Source organism: Desmodus rotundus, chromosome 2 (assembly GCF_022682495.2).
Source record: "Desmodus rotundus isolate HL8 chromosome 2, HLdesRot8A.1, whole genome shotgun sequence".
In the NCBI taxonomy this organism is placed as follows: domain Eukaryota; kingdom Metazoa; phylum Chordata; class Mammalia; order Chiroptera; family Phyllostomidae; genus Desmodus; species Desmodus rotundus.
Genome location: NC_071388.1, coordinates 192,918,542 through 192,938,286, shown reverse-complemented (window position 1 = coordinate 192,938,286; position 19,745 = coordinate 192,918,542). Strand labels below are relative to the sequence as shown.

At 45.8% G+C, this 19,745-nt stretch overlaps 1 protein-coding gene across 1 annotated transcript in view; it reads right to left on the bottom strand.

Annotated features, from left to right (window-relative positions):
- The window catches only part of SMARCAL1 (SNF2 related chromatin remodeling annealing helicase 1), a 50,474-nt gene extending 33,964 nt beyond the window's left edge, over positions 1-16,510 (bottom strand). The window contains exons 1-7 of the mRNA XM_024563862.4: positions 16,171-16,510; positions 15,069-15,105; positions 13,538-14,412; positions 12,706-12,756; positions 9,515-9,721; positions 7,206-7,256; positions 2,531-2,717 (exon numbers count right to left, since the gene is read on the bottom strand). Of these exons, the coding sequence (XP_024419630.2) occupies positions 2,531-2,717; positions 7,206-7,256; positions 9,515-9,721; positions 12,706-12,756; positions 13,538-14,354 (1,313 nt within the window). The 5' untranslated portion in view covers positions 14,355-14,412; positions 15,069-15,105; positions 16,171-16,510. The remainder of the gene's footprint in view (positions 1-2,530; positions 2,718-7,205; positions 7,257-9,514; positions 9,722-12,705; positions 12,757-13,537; positions 14,413-15,068; positions 15,106-16,170) is intronic.
- Positions 16,511-19,745: the final 3,235 nt, after the last annotated feature.

Here is a 19,745-nt window from a genome sequence, read left to right as displayed (position 1 = left end):
CTAGTGCCACGCGTCTGGTATCCTGCTCCAAACACCAGTCGTCCTCCATCTGATTCCTGAAAAACTGATCATGTGCTTGGACACCAGACAATAAGCCAGACAACTAGCTCTTTTTCTTTCTTTTCTTCTCGCAGTAAAGACAGAATGAAAACTCTTCTAACTAGCAGCTAGTATGGCCGACAAGAATTCTAGGCTGCAGGTGGCCTTTCCGAATTGCCTAGAAATAGTATTTCTATCCTTCAAAGGCCAGGGTTTGGCGCGGGTGGAAAACAGAGCAGCAGATCTGTGGGTGGCATGAGGCCAACGTCCTGGGCTCAGCAGCGTATAGAGACAAGGGACATCCCGAGACATCCCGTTGTGGCACTTCCTTTCCCTCCCACCAGTCACAAAGCCCACCCAGTGAGAGGGAGTCTCCCTTCCTGCATCCGCCACGTGGCGGCCACCAGGTTCCTTCAGCGGAAAGGCAGGGGGCCCAGTGGTGTGCCATCTTACCTCCCTGACCAGGCCCCGCTTCCTCCCGGGACATCTACCTCGGTTCAATCTTCTGGACCATTTCCAGGATCAACCCACGACACAGACAGAGAGAGGGAGGGCACGTGTGAGATTTACTTTTACCTCACTTTCTGATTTACAGAAGTGGCGGCCAGGGCACACGGGGAGCACTGAACCAGCAAACCCACAGGGCCTTGTGTTGCAGCCTCCTCAGCGCGGCCATTTACAATGTCCACACGGTCATTCTCAAAGCAGGATGGACCCCTGAATTTGTTTTTCCTTTTTCCCTGCACTGAGGAGGCTGAGCCTAGGAACCAAGCAGCCAAAACTGAGAACAAAGCAGACACCGGGGTGAAAAGAGAAACAGTCCCACAGCCGACGCCGTCCTCTGCAGAGCAGTCTGGAGTAACAGATGAAACGCTGCACTCGTCATCAGGGAACACGGACCCTGATGTCCCCAGGGGAGCCCCAGGTTCGCTGCGTGAGCCGAGTGACTAGGCAGACGGCTGTCCTTCCGAGCCTCCACGCAAGCGTCTCCCTCGAGAGACCGTGTAGTCTTTGGAGGAAGCTGATAGGCATCTAAGAGATTTTGCTCCCAAAGTTTAAGGGAGTTTTCGACTAAATTCTCACATACAAAAACAAAAAAACCCATGAAATTCACAGTCCTCCCTCAACAGCAAACCCCTCCTCTTCAAAGAATGAAAGTTAAAATCTGGATTTAGTTAGAAAGTGCTGAAGAGAGGCTGTAAGTATCATTAGCACTCTCAGAGCCCAGGAGAACAAGATGGGAGGCACACAGCGCCCCCAGTGGTGAGGAGGTTAACTGGCAAGGCCTGCATGCACCACATGGGTTCAAGGACCGCTGCTGGAGCTGCAAAGAACAGGATGCTGAGCACAGAGTGGGCAACATTAATGAAGGAACCAGAGAAAGAAAAGAGCAAAGGAAAACACCACCCTTAGCCTGGGTAAAACGAGGCCCAAAGGACGTAACAAGAGATGAGGGAATGAAATGGCAGAGCGTGCTACCTCTGAGGGACAGACGCGAGGGAACGGAAGAGCTGGGGCTGCAGGATGCAGTGCTGGTGACTGTGCTGAGACCACACCCAGAGCAAAACCCTATCTGTGACAGCAGCCCAGCTTTAACCAAACGCCACAGTGGCGGTGTGCAGACAGGCTGCCTTCATTCGTCAGTCCCACCGACCCTCTAGTTCCTCCCTGGCATAGGACTCCTCTCCTACCACACTGCCTACTTTTCTGGACGGACTACCAAGACCTCCCCCTCCCTCTCCTCAACCTCCCATACTTTCTCCAGAAGTCAAGTTCAAACCCGTCACTTTGCTTCTCCTGAGAAACTCTGGGGAAAAGGACAGGTCAGACCACAGGTTTATCTTTATTCTTTCTATAGTAAGTGTACCCTGGCTTTCTTTTGGGCAACTACAACCTCCTAGTCTTAGTCTAAGTAGTTCCTGTGGGGCAGGCCCTACCCTGTTGTTCCAGGGGTGGGCCTATCACCCAGCCTCACCAACAAGATTTCCAAGCTCCCCAGCCCCAAGGACTGACTAGTTCCAGGGTCAGCACCAGATTCCATGCATTTCAGGGCGGGACCCCTAGGAAAGAGGTGCTTCTGCTGGGCTGCTGAGCTGATTGATGTGAGACGGAAGCCCCCGGCAGCCCCAGAGGCCACACTTGAGCGTCCAGCCAAGAATAAAGCAAACTAAGAGGAATGCAGTGCTGAGAGAGGGACAGAGTCCTGATGAGATCTTTCAAAACCCTGGGTTTTCTATCACATGCACTTAGAAATCTTCTCTTCAACTAGTTTGAATGGGGTTTCTGCACACCTGCAATGCAGAGTCCTGATGGCCCATGGAATTCGAAATCAATGGTTACAATCAGGCTTTGGTAACAGCACACCTGGCTGTTTAGTGCCTAAATGCTTGTGGATTTCTGTGGAAGATGAGCATTCATAAAAGCATCTGAGTGCAGCTGGTGGTGAGTGAAGAAATGTGAGCAAGAGAGAGCAAGAAGATCAAGGACCTACTTGACTCCAGCTCTCTGAAAGGGCAGTAGGTTAGACACGAGTTTGGGGTCCACTCCAGAGAGGTCTGCCTCAGGGACGTCTGCCGTGAGACCAAGAGACGTCTTCTCCATCTGAGAAGCGAAAGCCAGGGTCAATGTCTTGGGCAGAGGACTCAGTTGAACTTGTGGAAGGCAGCGCACCCTTTCAACTAGAAAGAAGAACAGAGGCATGTGAATTGGAGTGTTATATCCAAGAGATCCGGGGAAAGAGAAGGGGCTTCAAAAAAGTAACTGGGGAGGAAATCAGAGGCTGACAGATGCATGCCAGAGAACAAATTCTCCCTCTCTGTTCCTGAGTTTCTGCAAATGAGAGGGCAATCAATAATGCAAATTGATTTTCCACACCACACAAATACTGGAAAGAACTACAAAGTGATTCTGTGACAGATCCTTTTTTAACCTAATTTTTTAAATTATCTTAGTATTCCCACTCAAATAAATAAGGACTCATATTCTTAAAAAAAAAAAAAAGCCCAGAGAAAGCAAGACTTAGAATGAAAACATCCTGTCTTGTTTCCATTCTTCGTATGTTTTATTTTGGCTTCAATGTGTGAGAAGTCAGAGAGCCCCAAGTCACCCACTGTCAACAGGAAAGGAAGCCCTGTGCTCCATGGAAGGAGCTGGGAGGTGTTTCCAAGAAAGACCATAGGGTGGTAGTGCAACTTACAAATGACAACAGAGGGCAGAGTCCAGACAACGGCCACCTACTGATAACAATGCCTGTGGCCCTGCCCACTTTTGGCCCTTTCAAAAGAGAAAGATGATATCCTTTTGAGAGAGGTGACTTGTATAGCAGTGACCTGAGGGGTGAAGCAGCTAAAAAATCCATTAGTCTGAAGGTGACCTGCTAGCTCCCTACCCAGCCTCTAGAGCAGGTGTTGGCATGTGAAGGCCTGTGGGCCAAATCGGCCTGTTTGTGTCAAGTTTTACTGGACACAGTCGTGCCAACTTGTCTATGGATTGTCATGGCTGCTTTCATGCTACAGCTGGTGGAGCTGCGTAGTGGGAACATACACCATGTGGCTCACAAAGCCTAAAATATTTACTATATGGCCCTTTAGAGAAAGTTTCCCAACCCCTGATAAGTTCAGAGTCTCAACTATTACTCAACTATGACCCTGACTCTTTCCACTGAAGCTTATCTTCAGGGGTTTCTACTTTCCTTCCAAGTGGGAGGCTCCAGACCTCCACAGAATGGATGGGGGAAATCTCTTCTAGTCAAAAGCCACTAACGCAAGCGAGAAAAATGAATTACCTGAGATCTACATGGAAATGAAGGCAAATTAATTTCACTGATCTTGCTCTTTGAAAGAATTTAGGCCTCATCTGATTTTAAAATTAAGAGGGAAAAGAAATTCTTCAATAGAGAAACAGAAAAAGAATAAACCAGAGATATAAATAAAACATACATTTTAGGGGGGAGGGGAAGACAGGTTAAGAAAGTTCAAGAGGACAGACCTAGAATTCGCTGGTGGCTGAATTACCATTAAACTACCCATCACAGCCTGCTGTCCTATGGCTGTAACTATTCAGCTGTTCTTTCCTTGGAGAACTGCCCTTTGAAAAGTCACATTAGAAGAGTGACCATGGTGTACAGACCCTCAGTGGCTCTTTATCCTTCACCTGCTCAGGGGCGTCCTGGGAGAGTCACAGCAACCCACCGAGGGGCTCATTGTCCTCAGGAACCCAGTGAAGGGGAACAGGGTACATTTCATTTCTGCCCAATATTATTTGAAATTCCAAGGTCGTAAGTCCTCTATCCTCTATCCATATTTTTTCTTAATATCTTCAGAAGGTATGACAAAAGTTTTTTGCCACAACCACCAATTAGCTACCACTGCAAATATTGATGTGAATCTGGAGGACTGAGCCATCTACTGCTACCTTAAATTACTTTGTATTTTCAACACACTTAAATCCGTTTCTGTCCTTCATTCAATACGTGTACTGGTTATTTCTGGAGAGCTTGCAAGAGCAGAATCACCGGGATAAGAAATTAGGTAAGGCTGGTGGCTTTAACATAAAAGAGACTGTCCATACTGACACAGTCATACATTTTATGCCTCCAAATTAAATCTGAGCATGCTGATTTCTGCACACTTCAGGGGACTGAGCACTCCATGTGCTTTCAGAAACCATTTTCATTTTAATCCTCATGATCTGCAGAACTTGAATACCTGATGAAAACTGAGACACGGTTGATAATCCAGCTGGTGTGGAATGTGGTGCTTTGTAAGCACTATGTTCTTTCAGCCACCCAAGAGGAAAACATCAGCCTCCACTCTGTCTCCTACTAACTAATGTCTCCAAAACCCTGTGCTGCTAGTTCAGCCAACTGGGTGGGTTTGAGTTTAAAGCCCACGTTCACTGTCAACCACTGTGGCTCTCATCCTTTCCCTGTGCTGGGAGATGACAGAAATGTGCTGTCTGGCTTCATGAGTCATCTAGACGTCGTCACTGTGAAACAGCCCTTTGGCAGACCACAATGGAGCCACCCAGTAGAGACACGAATGTTTTCAAACAGCAGCTGACAAGATGAGATCATTGAGGGGGACGCGGAATCCTTCTGGACTGTGACAATCAGGAGAAACAAAAGGCCGTGTGCCAATTTCGCTGTTAGCAAAAGGCCTCACGTCACTTAGAAAAGAGGAAGGGAAGCTCTTAAATCCACCTAATCTGCAGAAGATAAACACCCCCACGTCATCCATGAGCATCCTTACACTCAGAAGGTCTTATCATCATTTTCAGTTAGTTTCCCATGCAAGTGCTCACCAGCTCAGGGTCAATAATCTAATTTCACACACAAGCAACCAGCCTCAGGGATGAGAAGAGGCGCAAATTCCCCAGGGTTCTGTCCGCTAATGGTGGAATCAGAGCTCGGCAGGGACCTGCGATCAGAACTCTGCAGTGCCCTGGCTCCCTGGCCTCCCAGCTCAGGGGTCTGCTTCTAATTTCCACATGGGTCACACTTCAAACTCAAGATGGTAACTTCAGTCTGCGTTGGAGTTTATCATGACTCAAAGTGGTTTTTTTTCTCTGGGTCTAAGCTTTTCCTAGTGTAGGAAATTGGCAGAATTGGCCTTAGTTTCCACAAGACATTGTAATAACAAGATAGAATATAAAAAACAACAACAAAAACACCAATCTAAGCTCTGAATCTAGAATTCTTAACTCCAAATCCATAGAATTATTTGCATTATAACAAATGCAAATTTTACATGTGGCCATTATGTGTGCATTTTTCTGGATGAAGAACCGTTTTTATAAGTTATTCCAAAGAGTCGATGGCCCACTAAAGATCTGCAACCATTATGCTATGTGAGTTGCGAGTCACGCTTTTCAATGTTACATTCATCTGCTAATGGTGTAAGTACACTGCTCTTGTCATTCCATGAAAGTCAAGCCTTTATGGCTAACATACCTATATGTGTTTCTGTGGTTGAAAGACAAAGGGGTGAGAGGAAAAAACTTACTCTGATTGCTTACCCAAAATTCAGCTTTGTACAAAGAGCTTGCTCTGAATCACAAGTTCCAAACAGCAGCAGCCATGGGACTCAGATCCTTTCTGCTCCAGCTGGTGTCCCCTGATACTAAGTATCTCATCATATTCAAATTTAACCTTGAGTTTGCAACAAGTCTTTCTTTCCTCAAGGAATCCAAAGCCCTTCCCTTATATTTAATTTCTGGCAGTAGGGCACACACAGATTAAAGACCACCCTCGCCTTTTTTTTTACTAAAAGGATAAATGGACCCAGAATGCTGAATTATCTACCTGATGTCCCATAGTAAGTCACGTAAGGAGACAAAGGGAAGAAACCCAGCTTTTTCCCCTTCCACAAAGCCCTAGCCTGGTGGGCAAGAAGGCCCATGTCTCAGAGCTCCCTGAGCTGGATCACTGGCCTGACCAGGACAGACACTGGCTGGGAGGCCCAACGGGCCCATCAGGGAGTCAGCAGGAGGAACGGTTATGCCAGCTGTATACCCACTGCAGAACTGTGACAGCGTGGAAGAGGGATGGCAGACTGACATTCAGGACAGGCTGAGATAAGACCATGTCTCCCTTTCTCGGGCACAGGAAAATGACAAGTCTAAACTGGCTTCTCCTTCTTGTAGTTACATCTGTACACATTTTCCTTCCCTTGGTCTGTCTCCACAGTGCTCATTAAATGCCTATGCGTCCTGGCCTAGGCTTCCACCTCTGGCAGAACTCAGTCCATTCTGAAACCCAGTACCACTGAGACTCTCCAACCTTCCCTGATCATCTGGTTCTAGAAGTATTCTGACACCCTGTTCTCAGAGGGAGCTAAAGTAGCTTCCATCTAAACTAAGCAATCCTAGCTCACCTCTAATCCCCATACTTCTCTGGTGGGCGAAGGTTTCCCAGCCTCAGGAATCTAACTAGCAGAGCCTCACCCTGATGGAAAAAGAGACTCCGTGTTTGCCTGGGCTATTGTGAAGCCACTATCTCAGCAGATGGGGACGGGGCCGCCAAGAACATCTCCACCCTTACTCGTCCTGTACACAGCATGTGAAGTCACCACAGTGGGAGGAGGAGGAGAATCTTTTAAAATGCATTAAGGCAGATAATTAAAGCCTAACGATAGCATGATATGAAACAATCAAGGTAGGCATCTCACTGAGTTTATTGTGCTCTTCCAAGAGAAAGTTCCACTTCCTGGTCTTGGCATCTGCAACGAGAAGAAACATATAAGCAAACCTGACACCCTGCCTTCTGCTACATCCTGACACTTACTCATTCCCTGGTTTCATAAACCCCCAGTAAGCTCGGATGAGGTGGCTGGCATGGTACTTGGTACGGGGGATACAGAGAGTAAACTGAGAGTACCTCCCCGTGAGGCTTTTGCTAGTTAGGACGAGCAGACATGGAGCCAATACTGGGTTGTAAGGCTGCTGATAAACCGTGCTCTGGACATGCGTGCCTGCAGTGGCCCAGTACGTCCGAAATGCTCTGAATTTCCAAGACAGGGGTCATAAGTGTAGCTTACACATATTCAGCACTCATTCTGAGCTGGTGCGGCGCCTCTTCTGCTCCTCACTAAGCTCTGAGTTGGGCACTATTTGTAGCTCCCTTTTACACATGGGGGACAAGCTGTGCATGGTCAGAGTGGTCACACAGCATGCGTTCAAAGCCCAGTGCTGCCACTTCCTAGCGCTGGGACCTGACTGTGTGGGCAAGTACATAACTTCTCTGTGCCTCAGTTCTCCCATCTGAAAAATGAGGATACTACAGCCCCTGCCTCACTCGGTTCTTGCAAGGATTACCTTACATTTAAATGTAAAATGCTTATGAAAGTATGCCTGACAAACAATGACCACTCAAAAAGAAGCAATTATAAATTATGATTATTGTTATTATTATTATTGTGCCACCTGCTGATTAGCATCATGTAGCATAAAATATACACGGCATTAACTGAGAAGGGTGAGAATCTCACTACCCCACACTGTCTGATTACTTAAGAGAGATTTCCCTACTAATCTGCCTTATGAGAAAATCAAGAAAGCTTCAACCTGATAAATGCTTTCAGGACAGCAAAGGTGACTTCTCCTCCATGTGGCCACCAAGAAAGCAGGGTGGTCCGGGGAAAAGTGCCATGGGCGCAGAGGGTGGGACTCAGGAGAAGACAAGGCAGCCTCAGGCGATCTGACCCAGCGGCAAGCAGGGAACCCCGAAGGGGAGAGTATGTACACAAGAGCTATGGCAAAAAATCCAGCCGTGGTTTTTGGATGGCTGGGAGTAGGCAGCACTGGGCGTCAATATTTTAGCTGTTTGTATTTCCAAAACGGCAGGCAACGTGAGCAGTGTAATTTCAAAGGCTGCACTTTTCAGAAGACACAGGTTGATGTATCTGACTATTAAGGGTCACCCCAGCTGAAGCCGAACATCTTGAGAGGGGCAAGAGAGGCAAAGGGCCCTGGCCCTCATGTGAGCAGCTCGTCCCACACCTCAGGCTGCACCCAGCCATCTCATCTGGACTCTGCTCACCACCGGCTCTCACCAGGTAAAACAGCCAGTGCCCCCCTCCTCCTGGAGGGGCCCTAGGCCCGAAGAAAGCTCTCCGAGCAAGTGATTCCACAGAGGCTTCTTCCCTGGCGCTGCCTGACTGTGCTGTCTCAAAGGAAAAAGGTTTTCCGAGCTGGCTTTCTACTCGCCTAGGAAAAGTCTAAAACCATTTCAAGAATGGGAATATTAATCCCTAAAAACCACACCATTTGGAAGACAACATGGCCCAAGCTAAGGATAAAACCCAGGAGTTCAGAATTCTAAAGATAACTTCTGCCTCTTGGTCTCACGGGGCAGCTTTAGAAGAACCTCACAAAAAATAAAGCTAAACTGCTCAGTTTTGGCCAGTGGTTTTCAATCCTGGCTAATTTCTAGGCTCTTCTGGAGATTTTTAAAAATACCAACACGAGGCCCACCTCAAGCCAATGAATTCAGCGTCTCTGGGTGGGAAGCAGGCCCTGGCATGTACTCTGGGGGCAGGGCCCTGAACCCTGTTTCACCATGCCCTCCAGGTGGTGCTGACACATGCTCAGGTTTGAGAACCACTGGCTTAGTCTGCAGAAAGGCATTTATTTTTAGGGCGACTATTTGTTTTCCAAGCTCTGTTACGGACAAAACATAAACAAGTAGGTTTAAATGGCTGAAATAGGAAGTTACCTGCTTCTCCCAAGAAAGTACTGACCAGGTGACTGGGGGAGATTGTGGGGTCTTCTCTTTGGGAGGCCTTTGAAGATGAGGACAAAATAGGCCCGCTATGTGTTCACTATCTGAACAGCTTAGGCACTACCTTTCTTAAGAGGAGCAGATCAGGAAGGCTCTACCAAGAAAGTAATTCCTGAGTGTTCAAACAGAGAAAAACGCCCTACGCAGAGATCACAGACCACGTGCATCCTGGGACTCAGACAGAGGCCGATTACTTGCCATAATTTCTGGAATCCATCTGTTTAAACACTGCAATCAGCTCCTGTGAATAGCTGATGTCCGCCTCAAAGCGGGCCCGGGAGATGAGCAGGCACTGCCCCCTGACAAACGCGAGCGAGGGAGCCGGAGGCAGGCCGGTCGGAGCCACGCTGCTGGCCCCCTCCAGAGGCTGCAGGGTGACTGTGGGGAGGTGCTGGACTGCTTTCACTGCCGAAGAAGAGAAGAACAGATGTCACAAGGTGGATGACTTTCACGTGGTCCTTGGATGCTCAGGCAGGCAAGGGTGTAGGGTGAGGGAAAGGTCAAGGGAACAGCACGTGGCAGGCAGGCGAGAAAAGGCACTGTTGGACTGGGAGGCTCTGTACACGCTTTCACTGAGGCTCTGGAAATGTCAGTATTTACTGAATGTAACTCTTCTGCTCCTTAAATTTTCAAATTAAAACACTTGGAAGTTGGAAAGTAACAGGAGGAAGAGGGGTCACACCAGAATAGCAAGCGTGTTACATAGTTTCTGTTGCTGAAGTCAACACACCAGAAATCTCCCACTTGACCCTACTCTGCTTGGAGAGCAAGGGAGAGAGACAAAGGCCCACCAGGCCCAGAGCAGTTTTGAGCCTGATTTTTTCTATTATTGATGTACTTTATAGATGAATAGATTTCGCTACATAAAACTAAACTATCAAAAAACACAAACTAAGTTGAAAGGCAAAACTATTCAGTAAAGATACTTGTAAGAAAGATAAACAGAGCACACACTCAAAAAATACCAAGACCACAAACGACAGAGATGTAATCAATTGAAAAAAAGGGGGGGGGGGGGAATGACTAATAAAACGTATGAAAAAATGGTCAATTTTACAAATAATCAGAGAAATAAAAAGTCATTTCTTTACCTATAAAACTTGCAAAATTAAAAAAAAAATAGGTATCTGCATTGCCAGTTGGGAATAAAACTCTTTGAAAAACAAATGATTCAACTTCTAGGAATCGTTCTCAAATACAAAAATGTATGGAAAAGGTGTTTCTTACAGTTCTAATACTGAAAAAAATGGGAAGCAAATTAAAATAGACAAAAAGTAAATCAGTTAAGCAATTTACGACACATTCATAAAATGGAATATCATATAACCAACAATTGTTTTTTGGAAGACATTTTGGAAAAGGCAAGCATACCAGAAGAATATTAAGTGCAACAGTATGATATCACGTTTTTGGAAGTCAAAGGGATCCGATAATGGGCACCCAGACTTTCTCACTCAGAATTAACTGTTAACATGTGTGAAAACTGCAAGATAAAAATTACATCACATATAAAAATATTTGTGTATTTTAATGCTATAAAAATGCTGGATGGAAAAAACCCCAAAATGTTCATAGCGGTTAACTGAATGTGGAGTTTATGCAGATAGTATTTCTTCTGTGCACACTGGTGTCCTTCCCATGTCCTATGATGAGTGTGTAGTTGAGTTAAAAAGGCAAAATCCAGAGGCAGACCCAAAGCAAAATGACAGAAAAACTAACAGAGACAGCCTTCATATGTTATATCAATGAAAAGTATAACCTGCTACGAAGACACAATAATCATGAACCTATCTCAAAATGTAAAAATAAGAATGCACAGATCCACAATTGTTGCAAGAGTGTTCAAGGCAGGTATAACTCAGCGGATAGCAGATCAAGTGTGCAAAACACTGGTAAGGACACAGAGGAGCTACAAAACTCATAATCAGTAAAATTCATCTAAAAGCTACATACAGCCCTGACCAGTGTGGCTCAGATTGGCTGGGTGTCGTCCTGCAAAACGAAGGGTCGCTGGTTCAATTCCCAGTCTGGGCATGTGCCTGGGTTGGGGGATCGGTCAGGGCCCATACAAGAGGCAACCAATCAATGTTTCTCTCCCTCTCTTTCTCCTCCCTTCCCCTCTCCCTAAAAATAAATAAATAAGATCTTTAAAACAATTAAATACAACAAAAATAAAAGCTATGTACAGACTTTGGTTTTTAAAAATATGTGGAGCATTACTGAAACCAACCATACCACACAGAAAACCTAACTGAACTTGCGAACACAGAAGTCATTCAGGTCACCATGCACTGTGGTCGGAGAAAAGATGATAAACAAAACCATGGCAGTGGGAATCACTGGTCTAGTCTGAGCAACCATGAGAACACCACCAGGAGTCAAGACCTGCGATCTTAACTTAGTGCACTGGTTCTCCCCCTCCTAACACCTAACAAACAGATTAAACAACAGTAAAAATGAGCCCCACAAAAGGTCACCGCAGCTACCAAAGAAAAGCGGGGAGAGGCCAAGGAGGGAAATAGGAACTTCTGCGGGGAGTGGTCCCTTCACCCCCCAGAAATTGCGCTGGAGCCACCAGAGAATTCTGCCCCATGCCCCACATCTGTGGGGGAGTGACCTCACCATGCATCTTCATCTTTTCCCTTTTTGAACTGGGGGGAAGGGAGAGAGGAGAGGGGATAGACATGGCTGCTGGGAGATGTGCGGACACCCAGGGCAGAGGAGCAGACTTCAGGCTCCAGGAGAAGGAGACAAAAACCTTGGGGTAGGGACAGTCAACAGAATCTCAGCAGTGGTGCGTGCACCAAGGGCCCCGACAGCAACCTGACCTGACCTCCCCAGACCTGGCCTGGGCTGGGGCCTGCCTGGGCAATGGCCCTCCCTGCACTCGCCAGTTAACTGTGAGGATTTGGGTTGTCTGCTGACCTGTAAACCTTCCTGGGAGCAGGGGCTGGCACAGCTGCCTGCCATGGCTGGAGCCAGCAGCCCAGTGGGAACACGCAGCCTGAAGTCAGACGGTCTGAGTTTGAACCCCAGTTGCACAACGTATTGGCTGTGTGACCCCATGTTCATTACACACCCTCCCTGGGCCTCAGCTGTCCCATCTGTAAGATGGATGTTATAAGGAATAAGAGTTAGGGTGTGTAAGGGGCTTAGTGCAGCCTGGAACACAGCAGGCTCCATTTAACGCTAGCTTTTTGTTAAAATACCAGTGACTATCACCCAAGGAGCCGCCTCACTAGGTTGGTCATGGCGAGCAGGGAGAAGAGCACTGGGATGGTGCCCTGAAAGCCATCTGAACCAGGAGCCAGACCACCTCTGTAGCTCCAGAGAAACTTTTCAACACCAGTGTTTACACACAGCCCGAGGGGGACCACACACCTACTCACTCAGGGCACTGTAGTCTGTCAGGCTGAAGTTCCACATCTTGGTGTCAGGATCTGAAATGAAACACAAATACCTGGTCTGTCCACACACGATGAGGCTGAGGACTGTTGCTATAGTTTGTACTTGGACAGTCAATGAAAAGCTTGTTGAATGAATGAATGAATGCATGCTAAATTCAAAACAGTTGGCTGAACAAGCCCCCACTGATTTATAAAATCCTTGTAGAGGACAAAGAGCAAATATAAATAAGGATAATGCTTTTTATTCTATATTGAGAAATGCAAGTCAGCCTCTGGGATGTTAGGGGCCTCACCTCAGAGAGCTGAGGGCAGAGGTGGGACCCTGTGTAGTCCTGCAAAGCTCAGGTGAAGCTCAGGTACGAGGAGTGTACCCTGAGGCATGGCAGAGCTAGCCACACCCTGGCTCTGCCCTGCAGACCGACCAACCTGAGCACATCCAGGTTGCTGAGCCAGTTCCATCGCCTTTAAAATAACATCTAATTATCTCAAAAAATTGTTGTTAGGCTTAAGTGCTACAGTGCATAGAAAGCACCTGGCAGAGGAGCTGGCCTCTCAGTAAACATTCATCCGTTCTCCATATGGCCATGTGGCAGCCCCCAATTTTGGCAGCTGTTTGAAGGAATGTCTATGACAAAAAGAAACATGAGCTAAAATAGAAAACTTTTAACAACTGGATGGACAGAATGTGCCAATGCACCCTCTTCATATTTATGAGAAACTGCTAGACTAAAAGAGACCCTAAAATAGGAAAAAAAACAAAACAAAAACAAAAACACCACCATCTGAGGAACTAGACTAAATGAAGACTCATTACCGAATTTTCTGCTGGGCAGACGCCTGAACACAGCAATGAGCTCCGCATTGTACCCAATCTTCACCTGGAAACGGTTTCCGTCCCTTACACACGTCCCTTCCTGGGAGTGTACTGCTTTGTGGGGTGAGGTCCCTGAATTCTGTTGGAATCTTCCTTCTATCCTGGGCGTCACACTCCCTGAGCCACAGTGGACATCAGAAACATTCTGCCCCGAGGTGGAGGGTCTGGCTGTCTTGGCCTCTAATTCAGGATCCCTGGGAAGCTGTCCAGAGGAAGAAGCTGGAGTATCCTGGGAACTCTTTGCTTTGGCCAAAGGCTCATGAGTTGTGTTAGCAAAGGGTGTTGATTTGGTCCCATGTGAAACCTGAGGATGACCTTGACCTGACTCACAGCCCAAGAACTGCTGGTTGGAAACCTCTGGAGGACTTTGTGCCAAAGGAGGGGAGATCCCAGTGAGAGTCACTTGACTTGGTGGGCTGTGGTGTGGGCAGGCTGTGGGCATCTCTTCCTGCCTCTTCCATGTCCCCTGCTCCAAAGTACTGAGATGAAAACTTTGGGTATTATCAGGTTTTTTGTCACCATGAGATGAATTACTGGTTTTCTGTTGCTTGAAAATGACACCATGGCTCACGGGCTTAGAAGAGTCTCTGGGGAGATAGCAAGAACCCTGCTTGCACCCAGAAGGAAGGGCAGCAATGGAGGAGCCCAAGCCTAAACTCTGATGCTGCTCTGCTAATTTCTCAGCTCTACGGGCCAGAGCCTTTCGTCGATTCTCCTCAATCTTTTTCTTCTGCTCCTCTGTAAGAGGCAAGGACATTTTAACAGGAAAACGCTTATGCAGGAATGTCAACCTTTAATCAGAAACGTGGCAAAAGCTGAGAAATTAAAAAAAAATTGAAATAAACATGAAATACATTTATTTATCATGTGTCCGCCTTGATTTTAACAAGCTTTTGTCCCAGGAAATATACAAGGAGCACAACAAAGGATATATAAAAGTTTCTTTTATAATTAAAAAAAGCACACACACACAGGAATACTAGGTAGCAGAGGCTAGAACACTGACTCTGACAAAAGAGCAAAAAGCAAGATCAAATCCAAAGCTGAAGAGGCATTTCAGCTGCAATATTTTTCTCCCTCTCATCCCCCTCATCCCCCTCATCCCCCGGCCAGCGTGAGTTATCAGACCCCAAGAAAGTTATGCAGGGCAACCTAAAAATACCAGATAGCCTTGGCTGGTGTGACTCAGTGGACTGAGTGTCCACCTGCAGGACTGGAGGGTTGCCAGTTCAATCCCCAGTCAAGGCACATGCCTGGGTTGTGGGTCAGGTCCCCAGTGCGGGGGGGGGCACGTAAGAGGCAATCGCACATTCATATTTCTCTCCCTCTCTTTCTTCCTCCCTTCCCGTCTCTATAAAAATAAATAAAATCTTTAAAAAATAAATCAACAAATCTACCAGATAATGAAGAGTACAATTCAGACTAGAAAGGGTAATGGATTAGACTGACATAGACCAAAACAACCACATACCATGGTGTGATAGTCGCTAACATAGACTCTTTCCAACCTGGAAGAAAGAAAAAAGCATTAGCCTCACATAGGTTGCACACTAAATCCACACCTCGAATTCAATCCTCTTAGGATTCTTGGCAAATCAATCTGCAGGTGGCCAGATGCAAGCCACAGAGTAGATGGCCTCAGTGCCTGCCTTCCAAAATGCACCACCTCAAAGCAACCCAGTGACTCTTTTGGGAAAAACAAGGGGGAAAAAAAAGTAATGCATGCTCATTGTACAAATTCAGATGTCCATAAAGATGTAGAGAGTAAAATTAATCTGTAATGTCACCATCCATCAATAACTACTGTTTATAGTTAAGAGTACAGCATAGTTCTGATGTTTTTCTATCCATATCCTATACAGACACAGGCCACGTATGTGGGGGATATGTGTTTATTACAAAATAGGGTCATTACATACATTCCGTTTTGTAGCCTGATTATTTTTTTAAAATTAATTTACTGAAGTCATTTTTCTATGAGCTGAGCCACTTTTACAATATTCTGCAACCAGGGAGCTGGACACCAATTTCTCTGGTTTGGTTCCACTAAATAGCCCCCACCTAATGTAACGGTTATAATGACACTGGGGCACTCCGGTGGCCCTGTGTAGGCCTCTGAGGGTTCAAAGGTTTCCTTCCTGCTGGGACTCCCTTGGGCCAGAACGTCCAAACAACATCTATCTCCAGAGACCTTCCACCTCCACCCACCAACAGGAAAGGGCTGGGCAAGGCTTCGTTCGCAGATACAGCTGCAGCCCTCAAGTCACATGAGTAACTAGCCAACACTTCTGCCTAACTTTCCAACTAGGGCTCTCTTGCACTACCGCACTTTCCTCGTCCAGGTCCAGGGCGCCAACTTTCTCCATGAGCAAGGGTTGGCAAGGCCACGGGGTTAAGTCCTACTATCAGCCCAAAACCATAAAACCATCACACCGTATGGACACCCCACTTCTTCTCCATGCAGAGGCATTCTAAAATTCTAATTTGGGGGGCGCGCCTCACTTCGGTCCGTTGGTAAAGAAGAGTCACATCCCCCCCCCACTTCCACCCCTATTAACTCCACTTGGACTCACCCTTCCCTTTGGACCAGTCCCTGCTCGAGGCTGGCACTTGGTCTCGTCCGCCGACACGGCTTTTTTTCCCAGTCTACCTTCTCACCGGTAAGGCCTAGTGCGGGAGCTATTTTCCCCGCGGACCCCGAGCCCAGACACGTTCCAAAGTCCTTCCGCGCCAGATTACGCTTTCGAATCGGCGGTTGCGACCCTGCCTGTTGGCCCGTCGTGTAGCGCCTGGGCCTGAAAGGAGAAGGATGCTTAATACATTTCCCAGTGGGCAACAGGAGCACAGCTACGCTTCAAAAAGGTGATCAGCCCCGAGAACCGAGCAGTGCTGCAAGGTCTTCCGGGATATGTAGTTTGGGTTGAGAGCCTGGCGAGGATTGGGGAAGGCGCAATGTCCTGGGCGAGGCGGGGCTGGAGTGGTGCATCCTGGGAGTTGTAGTCCTCGCCTTCTCCAAAGGTTAAGCCAAGCACGAGATTGTAAAAACGTGGGACGTTGAGGTTTTCAGAGCTGGAGTCTCGCTTTCAGAACGGTCTCCAGAGGGCATCTCAGATAGAATTGTGTGGTAGCTCTTAATAAAAAGTAATCTCCTGGAGCATTCTTCCTGGTATTGATAACCTTCAAGTTAAGCCCCACCCACTATCCCATCCCGGACCAAAGGATAATTAGTATCATTGTCATTATCGTCATCACGGTCATCGTGAGGCACTGTGCTGAGATTTTAATGTGAAGTAACTCATTTAATCCTCACCATAATCTTACGAAGCACATATTCGTATCTCCATTTTACAGATGAGAAGACTGAGAGAGCTGTTCGTAACTTTTTCAAGGCCTTGAAATTTCTGATTCGGATTCTGAAGCCCCGCCCTCTGCTCTTAAGAGAAAATCAATAAGCTGACGCTATCAGAGTCAGTTTAGTCCATTTCTGAGCACCAGCACCCTTTCCCTGACACAGGCATCTCTCCACCTTACACATGAGAAATATAGTATTCTCCTCTCATCAGTATGCACATGAATGTTGCTGTTCTGTTTTCAAATATTGCTCCTCTAAAGAGGAAGATGTTGAGAATTTTGGGAAATGTCCACAACAAAGCACAGCAATGTAAATAGTTTGATTCATTAAAAATTTTTTGTACCCGTAAATGCATGTAAAATCATAGAAAAAGGAAATTCAAAAACCCACCAAACTCTTCAGGACCAGGAGTAGGATGAGATACACTCTTCTACTTTTTAATATATTTTTCTGAGTTCTTTGAATTTTCTTAAAATAATCATATAGATCTTGTGTGAATTTTGAAACAGTAGATAATTTTTTTTTAATGACAAAGACATTGGCCTGTCTTACCAGTCCTGAGTGATGTTTAGTATTAGAAAGCGTTCAAATCTCAGCTCTGTGGTTTTATTGGCCACATAAACACAGTCACTGTTCCATTTTCTCATCTGTGAAGTAAAATAGAAAACAATGCCATCTTGCTAAATCTCTTTGTTGTGGTGAGGATCAAAGAAAGATACAATAATATGGGAGAAGTGCTTAGTGAACTGTGAAATCTCAGAACAGATGGGAGAGGGATGTCGCTATTATTTGAGGCAAATCTCAGGTCTTTTCATTTGTCTCCATCCGTCACCCACTTCCTACTGTATAATGTGAACAGAAACGGATGGAACACCTTTCCCTGCCCCTCCCATCTCCCACAGAGTCAGTTAATTTGCAAAGAGAGCTGGGTGCTGTGAACTTCACACATGCCTGCCACCAATTCATGACAGTCACTTCACTCGCTTTTGCTCAGTCGTCTCACCTATTAAATGATATACTGCTCTTTGCTATATGCTAAGAGGGCATATGGGTGAATGGACCTTGCATCCTAGAATTCCTATAGATTCATGGATCTTATCCCTCAAATCCCAGTTGGGTAGGTCTGAAATTTGACTTCCCAGAGATGTGATTATCTTTGCAGCAATAACATTCTAAAATTCTAAGAATGGGAAATTAAAATAAGAATTCAGTTAACATCATCTTTAGAGAGTAAACTAATTAGATACCACTTAATATTCATCACTGCTTTGTCAATAGCATCCTTTATTGAGGTCTTACCATATGTAAGGCTTAAAAAAAAAATTCCCCCATGCCAGAGCACCCTGGCCCAGAACCATTGCCGGGCCTCGCCCGTGGTCTGCAGGCACTGAAGCGGGCCACACAGTGGGGGGGAAAAAAAAAATTCCTATACTTCCAAAGTTCTTGAGGAAACTTACAGTGAGAGTTCATTTATTAAAAGGTTTATGCCCTGGCCAGCTAGCTCAGTTGGTTAGAACGTCTTCCTGATATGCCAAGGTTGTGGGTTCAATCACTAGTCAGGGTACACACAAGAAACAACCAATGAATGCATAAATAAGTGGAACAACAAATCAATGTCTTTCACTCTCTCTCTCCCTTTCTCACTCTCTAAAAATCAATAAAGCATTTTTTAAATATTTAAAGGCCTGGAGGAAAGCACAGGAGCCAAGAAGTGCAGGGAGAGGAAAAGATGGGGAGCAGGTGAGCTCCATTTTAACTCAGAACTTCGTGGTAGCTAAAGCAGAAAAGTAAAAAATCCAGGCAAGGCCTTCACAGAAGCACCACACAGCTGAAGCTCTCAAACACGGCAGCCGGGCGGTGGCAAACTGGTTCAAGTGTCCGGCTTGCCTCTGAAACGTACAAAGAAAAGGACAATGTGATGAGTATTTTGTAAATGTTTTAAATGATTTATAAAATGTATATAAATTATAATTATACCATTATATACAATTATATAAAATGACTTGAGAATTCATCTCATAGTTTTTAATGTTTAACTGGCTTTTCTTTAGTAAAGTGATGATGGTTATAAATGCCTTGATTTACCAAAATGAAAAGTTGTTTTTCCCTCCAAAAAATCCAATAATGTTTAGTCTGTGAATCCAAAAATCTGGTAGACACAGTTGTAAGGGATTCCAGAGATGACTAAGATCCAGTTCCTGTGCCTTCAGAAGGTTATAGTATTTAAAGGACAAAAGACAAGTAGCTAAAATTGTCAGATTTAGCAAATGTCCCAAATATTGCATGGCACATGCTTATCCTCAAAAAGTATTTGTTGTTTTCTTTGAAATTCAAATTTAACTGGGTATCCTCTATATTTTTTCTGACAACTATAAAAATAGTTCACTCCTACTATCAGTGGCTCAGGACTTAGTTGAGCAGCAAACAAATATACATTGCTAGATAAATGATTCACAGATGTATTGATATATCGAATTTTAAAGCTAGAAGAGACTTTAGGGCCTATCTGGTTCACAGGTGAGGCAATGGAGGCCAAATGAGCTGCTAGTCCGTATACCACTACTGTGTGTTATAAAAACCCCGAGAAGTTAGCAGTGCCCAATGTCACAGACCAGGCTGAGAGAGGGAACCTCAGTCCCAATGGCAGCTCCTTCTGGACACTAATTAAACAGACAAATAGTTACTGCAGGCTTGCTTTGCCTGATGGCGTATCTGGGATTTCATGTCCTTCTCCTTGGAGCTCACATGCGAGTGATGTAGATGTTAAGCTTCCCTCTTTCCATTTCTGATCCCCTA